At 42.9% G+C, this 12,546-nt stretch overlaps 2 protein-coding genes across 2 annotated transcripts; both read left to right on the top strand.

Moving 5' to 3' along the window:
* The first annotated feature begins 267 nt into the window (after nt 1-267).
* Nucleotides 268-750, top strand: LOC142624783 (uncharacterized). The gene has a single exon (XM_075798533.1). It carries the CDS (start codon nt 268-270, stop codon nt 748-750), a length of 483 nt encoding a protein of 160 aa, XP_075654648.1.
* Nucleotides 751-782: 32 nt separating this feature from the next.
* On the top strand, nt 783-1,487 carry LOC142624784 (uncharacterized). Its single transcript, XM_075798534.1, has 2 exons — nt 783-1,070; nt 1,167-1,487. The coding sequence occupies exons 1-2, from the start codon at nt 783-785 to the stop codon at nt 1,485-1,487; spliced, it is 609 nt and encodes a 202-aa protein (XP_075654649.1).
* Nucleotides 1,488-12,546: the final 11,059 nt, after the last annotated feature.

The raw sequence follows: 12,546 nt of genomic DNA on the forward strand, positions 1-12,546 counted from the left end.
AAACTTTTGATACATTGAGGAAGTATCAAATAAGGTTGAACTTGGTGAAGTGTGTATTTGGAGTCTCATCAGGCAAGTTTCTGGGGTTCATGAACTCACAATAGGGCATAGAGGCCAACTTGGAGAAAGTCAAAGCCATATTAGACATGACCTCCCCGAGAAGTGTGAATGAGGTACAGAGGTTGACGGGACGAGTATCAGCTTTGAAAAGGTTCATCAAATAAGTGCCTCCCATTTTTTAAAACGTTGAAGCAGGCCTTACAATGGATGGATGAGTGCAAAGAAGCTTTCCAGGCCCTCAAGGATTACTTGTCCAAACCCCCACTCTTGAGTCCATCCGTTGAAGGAGAAGATTTATTCCTGTACTTAGCTGTCTCCCAAACAACTGTGAGCTCAACACTGATCCATGAAGAGCTCAGGATCCAGAAGCTAGTTTATTACACAAGCCAGGCCTTCCAGGGTGCAGAAGCAAGATACCTAAGGATAGGAAAGTTATCCTTTGCGTTAATAGTCGCGTCAAGGAAGCTTCGTCCCTATTTTCAGGCACACTTGATATTAGTCATGACGGACCAACCTCTACGAAAGGCGATGGGTAGGCCAAACGTAGCAGGAAGAATGGTCCAATGGGCGGTGGAGTTAAGTCAATTTGACGTCAATTATAGGCCTAGAGCGGCGATCAAGGCCCAAACATTGACAAACTTTGTCGCCGAATTTACTATGGCTGATCAAGATCCAGAATCAGATTACTAGATAGTGTATACAGATGGGTCATCACATCAGGCATGGGTGGAGTAGGAGTGGTTCTCTTATCCCCTGAGAAAGACTTCCTCAAATACAGAGTCCAGCTTCAATTCCCAGCAACGAATAATGAAGCAGAGTACGAAGTAGTCCTAACGGGATTAAGGATTGCAAAGGCCTTGGGTGTAAGAAATTTAAAGCTGAACTTTAATTCGAAACTTGTGGTAAGGCAGATGACCAACGAGTATAAAACCAAAGAGGACAGGATGAAAAGGTACTTAACACTGACTAATCAGTTAGTTTCTAACTTTGATGATGTCAAGATCACTCAGGTACCAAGGGAGGAAAACTCATAAGCAGATGAAGTTGCTAGGCCAACATCGTCATATATCAATGAAGGATGACTTGGATTGCACATGAAAGTGCAGCACCTCCCAAGTATTGAGGGATTTGACGTGAATTACGTCCAATCTAGGGGAAGCTGGATGGACCCAATAATCACGCACATCAAGGATGGTAACCTCCCTGCAGATCCTTCGGAAGCTAGAAAAGTCAAAGTAAGGTCATCCAGATTCACAATCCTGAACGACAAGCTCTACAAGAGGGAATTTTCACAGCCCTACTTAAAGTGCCTTGATCCAAAATATCCTGAGTATGTTTGCGAAAATCACTCTAGACCGCGGTCACTCGTTGGACAAGTTGTTCGTGCAGGATATTTCTGGCCAACCATGCAAAAAGATGTAGTTTAGGTCGTTCAGAGATGCAACAAGTGCCAACGGTTTGGAAACATATAGCATGTCCCAGCAGAGCACCTGACTAACATCACATCACCATGGCCATTCTCCACATGGGTAATTGACATAATGGGCCTCCTACCCCCTAGTAAGAAGCAGGTAAAATTTCTAATCATTACTATTGACTATTTCATGAAGTGGGTGGAAGCAGATACTTTAGCAGTTATAACAGATGCCAAAATACAACACTTCGTATGGAAGAACCTCGTCTGTCAGTTCGGGATTCCACGCATCATCATCTCTGATAATGGATGACAGTTTGACAGTCACAAGTTCAAAGATATTTGCAAGGAGTTGGGGATAAGGAATCAATATTCCTCCCTTGGACATCCACAAGCAAACGGCCAGATTGAAGTTACAAATCAGAGTTTGCTCATATTGATCAAAACCTGACTTGAGGGGGGAAAAAGGAGCATGGCCTGACCAAGAACCCACGTAATGCAGTGACTGTGGTTGGTGTGGGTCAAGTTTGCATACACTTGATCTTTTCAAGATCTGCTGAGATGCCCAAGGGGCTGATTATATAGCCTAAGTACTCTACTTATTGCTGCCCAATTGAACACTTGGAATGATTCACATGTAACTGATTAGTCATTAGAGTGTGGAATACTATCTTGAAATGTTCCATATGTTTAGCCCATGTTTTACTAAAGTTCGAAATGTCATCTAAAAATACTAGGACATACTTTCACATTGCAAAATGGAAAATATCGTTTATCAATGATTGCAACGTAGAGGGTGAATTGGTGAGTCCAAACGGCATTGCCAAAAATTCATAATGACCATCATGAGTGCGAAAATCTGTCTTGTGCACATCTTCAGGTTGTACTTGATTTTAAATCTAACTTGGGGAAGTTAAAAGCTCTATGCAATTTGTCTAGCAACTCATCAATGACTAGAATTAGGTAGCAATCTTTAATGGCAACTTAATTCAAAGCACAGTAGTCCACACAAAACCTTCATGAACTATCTTTCTTCTTTACTAATAGCATCAGAGAAGAAAAAGGGCTGGTACTTGGTTGAATGATTTTGATTGCAAGCATTTCTTTTGCTACCCTCTCGATCTCATTTTTTTTAATGTGGGGATATAGGTAGGGATGCACATTAACAGGTCCAGTGTCGGGCTCCAAGTTGATTCAATGGTTGTGGCTCCGTGATGGTGGTAAGGTGGTAGGAACTTGGAAAATTTGTTGGTATTCCTTTAACAAGTGCTCTAACTCTTGAGTTTGCTTTCTAACAATTGCATTAAGGGGCAATGAATCTGTGACTTTCACCATTTGCATCTTAAACTTTGTCAACCCATTAGCCATCAAATTTTTGTAGTGAGTGCACTGTACCATGGAGAATGGTTTTGATAGTATCCCCACGAATAACATGTTCCTTGCCATCCATAGTGAATTCTATAGTGAGATTTTTCCAGTCATGAATGACTCTTCCTAAGCTTTTTAGCCACTGTACTCTCAAAACCACATTAGACCCTTGTAATTCCAAAGGGTGCATACTAGTGTGGAACTTATAGCCCTGAATTTCCATAGGAATAGATTTGTAAATCTCGTCACATTGCAGTCAGTCTCCATTGGCCACCATGACTTGGAATCCTGGAGATGTAACTTTGGCTGTGTTTGTTTTGGGTGTAAATGATTTTTGGAAAATATTTTACACTCGGGTCCATGTTTGGCACCACCTGAAAATAAAGTCAAACTGAAAATAGAATTCAATTTGACTGAAAAAATCCTTGCCAACCCGTAAAATCATTTCCGTTCCTATTTTACCTTCAAATGCTTTCCAAAATTACTCACTCCTCACACACTCCTCTCACACATGCACCAACCTCATTTCAACTCCAGCCTATGCACCAACCTCAACTCCACACATAGTCCGATACCAAGCTTCGACCGCCCAGCCAAGCCAAGGCGAGCCCAGATCGTGTCGCCCCCTCCACCCAGATCACACCGCACCAGCGAGATCGCACCTACTCAACCTCACTGCCATGCTCCACCGTTGCATGTCTCCGATCCACACCCACCCGATCTAGCTGCCACCGTCCTCTGTTGAGCTCCGATCTTGACAACCGACCGCAGTTCGTGCTCCAATGTCACCGCCATCTAGATCGAAGCCTTGCATCTCGTTCTCGTCGCCGCTGCTGAAAATTTTCGCCGCTGCTGAAGACCAATCTCTCTTTCCCTCAATCTCTCAATCTTTCTCTCTTTGATCTCTAATTTTGTTGTTGTTGTTATGGTGGTGTGGGTGGTGGTGTTTTGGTGGTTTTTGTGTTGTGTGGTGCTGTTGTGTGGGTGTTGGTGGATTTCCTAATATAAAATTTGTTTGAAAGCTAAGAAAATGTCTGAGAAAATGTGAGAAACTAGAAGAAAATTTGCATTTTCAAAATATTACCAAACACTTGAAATTATTTTCTAATATAATTTTTAAAATGCAACCAAACATTAGAAATTATTTTCCTTTTCCGAAAATATTTTCACCTGAAATTATTTTACACCCAAAAAATATTTTACACTAAAACAAACATAGCCTTTGTTAAATCCCATCTTCTTTGCAAAATTAACATTGACGAAGTTATGAGTGCTCCCGCTATCAATGAGAACATGTAGCCGCCGTCTACGGATAGTGCCAACAACTCACATTGTTTGCGGAGTCGATATGCCGGATAGAGCATGTAAAGAGATTTTGGGCATGGCCACATGTTCTTTTTCTTTGTCATTTGAAATTAACTCACTGCCATCCTCAAATTCCTCTACCACTTCAATCAAGAAAGCTTGCTGCAACTTGCATTTGTGGCCTGGTACAAATTTTTCATCGCAATTGAAACATAGTCCCTTTTCTCGCCTAGCCTGCATCTCTGCCCATGTTAGCCTTTTGAATCCTGTCCCTGGAGTAGGCTTAGGGTTCGTGATTGGAGTTGTGGTTGGCTTTGGGAAAAATGTTGGCAATAAACCCAGCTTTTGTACCTCGCGTCATTGTCTTTGTAATATCTCCTCATGTAACTTGGCAAGACTTATGGCATGCAATAAGCTCGTGGGTCTAAACAGCTTCACCTTCGATCGAATTTCCTCCTTTAGACCACTGATATAACTCCCCACCAAGGCCTTTTTTGGCCAATCTTGCACTCTAGTTGCTAATCATTCAAACTGAGTTTGGTACTCGTGGACTGTACCAGTTTGTTGGAGCTTTGCTAATGCCTCATCAAAATCTTTATAATCCGTGGAACCAAAATGTACACATAAGGCTTGTGTAAATTCTTTCCATGTGATGTTTGGCCGAGTTTTCTCAAACCACCAATATCATTGCAAAGCATCATCTTGTAAGTGGAATGATGCCAATACAACTCTCTCGTTTGCAGCTGTGAGTTGATATCGAAAGAATTTTTCAACTTTATATATCCACCCCATTGGATCTTCATCACTAAAATGCAGAAAATCAAGCTAAGAAAAATGGGTTTGTACGCTTCCTCTTGCACCCGAACCTCTAGGTTGGCTTACTGAGTTACCCTTCGCATCATCTACAAACGAAACACAATAGATAATCCTATGAATGTTCAAATACTAAATCTTGTCCTCCTTTCTTCAAACATAACACTATTGATGAAGCACTAGCTCGTCAGTCACTGTGAGTGCGTCCAGATGAAGCCGAACCCTAGCTCCCACAGAGGTAAAATCGATGAAGTAGTTCCCCTGGTATGGTCACCGGTGTGGTGCCTACCACAGTGCCTCCGATGCCAAAGTTATTATAAGGAAAGAATTAAGCAATATAGTAAAATAACAAGTAATATTTCTCAATGTATCTATGTACCTTTCTTTGGTGCTTGTGAGGAGTTTATATATGTTTTTTACAGTCTCTAGCCATTGTGATAATTATTGGGGCTTTAATGCCTCTTCTGGTAACGCCTCCTACTCTGTAATGTGGACTTCAATAGGCATTCAACGGTTTGAACAGCTGTTTTGTAACCATTTGAGACATTATTGCCTGTATTAAATGGTTCGGGTATCCTCGTCACTAATGTAGGCGCCTGAGACAAGCTCGTTTAAGGGGTTGTCCTTGTCGACAATGTTGATTTTGTCCGTGGAAATTAAATTCGTCAATCCCATCAGTTGGCCCCGGATTCTATGGTCATCATGTGGTGTTTAATGACGATCATGGAATTTGAAAGGTCCACGGACTGTACATGGCTCTTAGGATTTCGCTCCGCATTAATTGCGTAATGGCTGCGCCACACGTGTCATGGCCACGTGGCTCATTTCGATAGGTGGAGTTAATGCATCAGTTGCTTGACCCTTAGGTTTCCTGTTGAATTTTAGTTTTTTGGGTTCTAGTTTTTAAGTTTTTCTTCTCCTCATCTTTTCAAGTTCCCAATCATTGCTCTGAGTATTTTCTTCTCCCTTTGTGATTTTTCCTTCCGGGCTGGTGCGTGGCGGAGCTTCCAATTTAACTATTTTGAGGTATGTCTTTCATCTTTCCTTTTGATTCTTCTTCCCTACTGGCGTTCCCCATGCTAAATTTCTGATTTCTTTCTCTTCTTCTTTGGCACATTTGTTCCTTTGGTTCTTTTGGGTTTTAGGACTTGTCTTTTTCCTTGGTTCTGTTGGTTTTTCCATTGTTAGTGGCTCCGAGGTTAGGATAGATTACCCTTCGATCTCTTTTCTTTTTGCACATTTAGGGGGTCTTTAGGAGTTTTTCCAAACCTCAAGAATTTTTTTTTAGGGCAATAGCCTAAGCGTTGCTTTGGCCGATTTGTTGCCTTTGCTTCGTCAATCGGTTGATTGGTTCAAGGGTCTAGTGAAAGAGCGGGGAATAATGTCTGAGGTTAGGTCTAGTGAACTCGAGATTGGGTTATCGTCTAGCAATGACCCAGCGGAGGAAAAAACTACCATCTCTTCCCTTCAAGGGGTTAGGGCTTTTCACGCTCTTGAGGAGGTGTGTGGGTTGGACGGTGATACATTGGGTAGGTTTAAGGTTAGATTCTAGTTCCCAGATTGAGTTAGGGTTTGTCTGCCTACTGAAAGGGATCGGGCTTGCCATTTCTTTCCTAGGGATGTATGTTTTTATGAGTCTGTCTTTGTCTATGGGTTGAGATTTCCTGTTCACCCATTTGTCATGGAGCTACTAGATCGTTTAGGTATTGCTTCTGGGCAACTTATGCCCAATTCATGGAGGATAGTGGTCAGCTGTATGGGGATATGGCTGGCCGCTACAGATGGAGGCATGCTTAAAGTAGACGAACTTGTCTATCTGTATCGATTGAAAGAGTCCACGGAGTATGGGTATTATGAGTTGGTGCCCTGGGAGCGAAGAACCAGGAACGTCAGGGGTTTACCTTCGTCATTCAGGTATTGGAAGCCCAGATTTTTCTGTGTCTGGGGACGACTTTGAGACTCCTTCCGGTAGGGCTTGGGGTGATCTTCTGAGGTTACTTCGTCAGTGGGAAGCCCCACCTTTAGGTGCATCATTAATTTCTTTCATCATTTGAGTTTTGCAACGTTTGCTTTTGTAGTTGCTAACTCTTTTGCTCCTTGTTTTACGCAGTTAAAAGACAACCCAAGCTTAAGAGTAGGTACAAAGAGCGGGTGGAGAAAGCGATTGCGTACGCGAAGATGATTGAAGATTGGGACGACTTGGTGGACCTAAGGACTCTCTCCCTTTACTGTTTTGGCCCAGAGCCTTCCACCTTTATCCTGCGCAACCTCGACATTGAAGAGAAAAAGAAACAAAAGAGTAAGTTTCAAGTTCGTCAGTGTTAATTCTTGCACAAACTTGATTTTAACTCTTTTTTTTCTTCTTTTTTTTGATGAGTGCCTTCCTTCTTGTAGAAATGACGACCAAGTTTGACAAGGTTTTGTACGCAAAAATGAGGTCAAAGAAGGATGAGCCGCTGTCCAGTCTAGAGAAGAGGACGATGTGCGTCACTAAGAAGGGCCCCTCCGTCGCTCCAACTGTCTCCGGTACTCCCGTTGTTTCAGGTACTAAAACGACGAGGACAGCATCTCCTGCTACCTCGATTGAGGAGATCCCCACTCCTGTTTCCAAAAGGCCGCACTTTCCTGACAAAGGGAAGGAGAAGACGAATTCTCGTTCGTCCTCCGTATGGGATGACGAGAGGCTGGCAATGGAGAAGGCACATGAGGTCGTCATTGCCGAGGACTTAAAGGTCTTCTTCAACGTGCCTTTCAATGAGGTTGCAACTCGTCATGTCCATAAACTTGTTCAGGTTAAGAGCTCGTGCAACTTTTAGTTTCATTCTTCTTCCTTTTCGTTGCATAAATAGCTTTAATTTTCTTTTCAGGTACTGGGGGAGAGCCTTCATATAACCTCTGAGTACTTTACCCAGGACGCCAAGGTGGTGTTTATGGTATCCAGGATGGAGGCTTTGGAGTTGGAGAATTCTTCACTAAAGAAGAAGCTTATCGAGTCTATGGACGAGTCTACTACTTTAAAGGAGAAAGTCAAGACCCTAGGTGACGACCTTGGGTGACGACCTTAGAGTTGAATGTCAACTGACCCTGGAGAAGGATGAACAACTTCTGGGTGCCAAGGAGAGGATCAAAACGATTGCCACTAATGTTGTTGAAGCTTTTCAGCAGACTGACGAATTCAACACTGTTCTCTTCAACTGGTATTTCAAGGGGTTTGAACTCCTGAGGAGGTACCTCGTCAAGCATCCCACTGGGGTGAATCTAGAGAGCTTAGACTTGGAGGAGGTGGATAAAGAGATGGCAGTTGAATAAGTTACTCATTCCTCTGCTCATGAGGTTGATGTTCCTGAGAATGCCCATGCTGGAGATGATGATGTTGTTCCCTGAACTTGTTGTTTGCAGAAGAAATTGCTTTTTTTTTTAGTGCCCGTTATGTTTTGGGCTTATTTTGAGAACAATATCTTTGGCCCAGTGTTTATGGGCTTTTGGTTTTTTTTTTATTTAAAAAAAAGACAATGATATCTACTCGCTATTTTTGGGCTTAAGTTAATTTAACAATTGCACACTTGCTTACTTGTGGTTTATGTTCCTGTAGCTTTTTCCTTCTGTATCAATTGCCCGCTTACTTACGTGCTTGTGATCTTTACTGTGACCCTTTTTGAGAGTTTCGATGAGAACTGGCTAAGGACTTAGATTCCGTCTGAGCAGCTTGCATCCTTTGACGAACTTGCTTTGTCTATACTTGTCTAGGTGTGATTTACGCCCTTTAGGGATTTTGTTATTTTTGTCTTTAGTAACTTACATCCATCTAGACGAAATCTTGTTACTTAGCCATTTTTGTGACTTAAGCCTTGTCAATCGTTTGGCCTCGTCAGTAACTTACATCCGTCTAGGCGGAATTTTGTTACTTGACCATTTTTGTGACTTAAGCCCCTGTCAATTGTTTGGCCTCGACAGTAACTTACATCTGTTTATGCGGAATCTTGTTACTTGTCCATTTTTGTGACTTACGCCCTTGTCAATCGTTTGGCCTCGTCAGTAACTTACATCCGTCTAGGCGGAATCTTATTACTTGACCATTTTTAGTTGGCTTTTGATTTATAAAACCTGCACATAGTAAAACAATTGGCTGAATAATTCTTTTTATTGCTTTCGAGAATGAATACATTTGCCTGCTACATCTATTGGTGGTATATCCTCAAGTGCTCAATGTTTAATAGTCGTAGGAGTTTCCGTCTGTCTAGGGTTTCTAGATGGTAACTGCCTTGTCTGGAATAATGGACAACCTTTTAAGGACCTTCCTATGTAGGGCCGAGCTTTCCTTAAACGAAATCTCTAGTTGCTGGGGTGACCTTGCGTAAGACAAGGTCTCCTATCTCAAGTCGTCTGAGCTTCACTCTCTTGTTGTAGTATGTGGCCATCTTCTGCAGGTACTTCGTCATCTTGTCGAAGGCTTTCTCTCTCACTTCATCCAGATGGTCCAGGTTGACTTGTAGCTTGTCGTCGTTAATCTCTTCGTGGAACATTTCTCGCCTTATGCTGGTTATTCCTACTTCGACCGGGATAACTACCTCGATGCCGTAAGTGAGTCTGAAATGAGTCTCTCCTGTTGGGGTTTTTGCTATAGTCTTGTAGGCCCACAATACATTGGGTAACTCTTCAGGCCAGGCGCCCTTCGCGTCGTCCAACTTGGCCTTAATTATCTTGACTAGTGTCCGGTTTGTCACCTCCATCTGTCCGTTTGCCTGTGGATGTCCTGGGGATGAGAACTGGTTCTTGATCCCTAAGCCTGAGTAGAAGTCCCTGAAGCTCTGACTATCGAACTGCTGCCCATTGTCTAATATGATCGTCCGCGGAATCCCGAACCTGCAGATGATGTTCTTCCAGACGAAGTTTTGGATTCTGGCCTCAGTGATGGTTGCTAGTGCTTCTGCTTTAACCCACTTTGTGAAATAATCAATGGTGACTAATAGAAATTTTACCTATCCTTTACCTTGGGGTAATGGGCCGATGATGTCGATCCCCCATTATGTAAAAGGCCAAGAGGAAGATATGGTCGTCAATCTCTCCACTGGAAGACGTTGAATGTTGCCAAATCTTTGACACTTGTCGCACTTCTTGACGAGATTCCTTGCATCTTCCTGCATTGTAGGCCATAAATAACCTGTTTTGATAACTTTACTCACCAGTGATTTGGGGCCTGCGTGGTCTCCACAACTTCCTTCATGAACTTCCTTCAAAATATATTTGGCTTCTTCTTCGTCCACACATTTCAAGTATGGCATGGAGAAACCTCTTTTGTACAGAATATCATTCAGGATTGCGAACTTGGCTGCTTTCTTTCTGACATTCCTAGCCTCTTTAATGTCTTGAGGGAGGTGTCCATCCTGAAGGAAGGATATGATTGGCGTCATCCAGCTACTTGTGCTTTGGATTGCCAATGTAGGGATCTCCTCAATGCTGGGGTGTCTTTGGATTTCCAACATCAAGCCTGCATCTACTGCTGCTTCTACTGATGATGCCATCTTTGCGACTTCATCTGCTAGGACATTCTGATTTTTCGGGATCTGTACAAATTCAACTTTGTCAAATTCCTGGATTAAATGCTTCGTTAGCTTGAGGTACTTCTGCATTCTTTCCTCCCTTGCTTCATATTCTTCCTTGATCTGCCCAACCACTAGTTTTGAATCACTCTGGACTAACAGGTTTTGGCTCCAAGTGCTTTTCTAAGCCTTAGTCCTATCAGTATCCCTTCGTATTCAGCCTCGTTATTGGTGACTAAGAATTTTAGCTAGACTCCATACTTGAGTACTTCTCCTTCAGGGGTGAACATGACGACCCCTACTTCCCCTCTCTTCCGAGCTGACGAACCGTCGGTATGTACTGTCCATCGTTTGGTTTCGTCAGCAAGGTTGTCCTCATTCAAGAGAGTAAATTTGGCAATGAAGTCTGCTAGGGTCTGTGCTTTAATGGCTGTCCTGGACTGGTATCTAATGTCGAACTGACTAAGTTCGATTGCCTACTGGATCATCCTCCCTGCTGCTTCAGGCTTGTTCATGGACTTCTTAATAGGCTAGTCCGTCATTACTAGGATGGGGTTTGCTTGAAAGTACGGCCGCAGTTTGTGCGAGGCTATTATCAACGCGAATGCAATCTTCTCAATCTTCGGGTACTTAGCCTCTGCACCTTGGAAAGCCTGACTGACATAGTAAATTGGGAGCTGCATCTTACCCATTTCTTGAATCAATGTTGCGCTTACGGCCATGGCTGATATCGCCAGATACAAGTATAAATCTTCCCCTTCCTTGGACGGACTCAAGAGGGGTGGGTTACTTAGGTAATGTTTAAGTTCTTGAAATGCTACCTCGCACTCGTCTATCCAAACAAAAGCTTGCCTCAACGTCTTGAAGAAGGGTAAGCATTTGTTCGTCGCTTTAGAAACAAATCTATTGAGTGTTGCAATCCTTCCTGTGAGCTTTTGGACTTCCTTGACGGTCTTGGGTGAAGTCATGTTGAGTATAGCCTGTACCTTTTCTGGGTTTGCTTCTATTCCCCTTTGAGACACCATGAATCCCAAGAACTTTCCTGAAGCAACACCAAAGGTACATTTGCTAGGATTTAACTTCATCTGGTATTCTTTAAGGGTGGCAAATGTCTCCTTTAAGTCGTCCATATGCATTAATTCCTCCTTACTCTTGACGAGCATATCGTCCACGTACACCTCCATGTTCCTACTAATCTACTTACTGAACATCTTGCTTACTAACCTCTGATAGGTTGCTCCTGCATTCTTCAGTCTAAAGGGCATCACCTTATAGCAATAAAGCCATTGACTTGTGACGATAGCGGTTTTTTCTTGATCTTCTTCAGCCATTTTTTTTTTGTATCTCTAGAAAGCATCCATAAACGTTAGTAGATTATGCCCGACCGTAGAGTCCACCAGCTAGTCTATTCTTGGCAGTGGGAAGCTGTCCTTCGGGCAAGCTTTGTTCAAGTCTGTGAAATCCACGCACATTCTCCATTTCCCATTTGCTTTTTTCACTAGTACGACGTTGGCAAGCCAATCAAGATAGAAAACCTCCTGAATGAAGCCTGCAAATAACAGCTTATTAACCTCGTCCGTGATTGCTTGGTTTCGATCAATGGCGAAAACTCGTCGCCTTTGTTGGACAGGCTTTTTCTCAGGATATACGTTCAGTTTATGCTGGATGACTCTGGGGGATATACCGGGCATGTCCTCATGACTCCACGCAAAGACGTCCAGGTTTTCTCTGAGGAATTGGACGAGCTTCGTCCTCATCTCGGGGCTTAGGGTTGTCCCTATCCTTGTCGTCCTAACTACATCTCCTTCAACCAGTTCCACTACTTCCAAGGCTTCCACCTTAGCTTCTTCTTTTTCCTCGATCGTCCACGTGTGGTTCTCTTTCGCTGCCAACACATTCTGATAGCATTCCCTTGCTAAGACTTGATCTCTTTTTACCTCGCCCACGCCATCTTCAGTTGGGAATTTCACCTTTAGACAATAGGTGGACGTGGCTGCCTTCCACCGGTTAAATGTAAACCTTCTAGTGATCACATTGTAAGATGAA

The sequence above is a fragment of the Castanea sativa genome, chromosome 2, assembly GCF_040712315.1.
Source record: "Castanea sativa cultivar Marrone di Chiusa Pesio chromosome 2, ASM4071231v1".
NCBI lineage: Eukaryota > Viridiplantae > Streptophyta > Magnoliopsida > Fagales > Fagaceae > Castanea > Castanea sativa.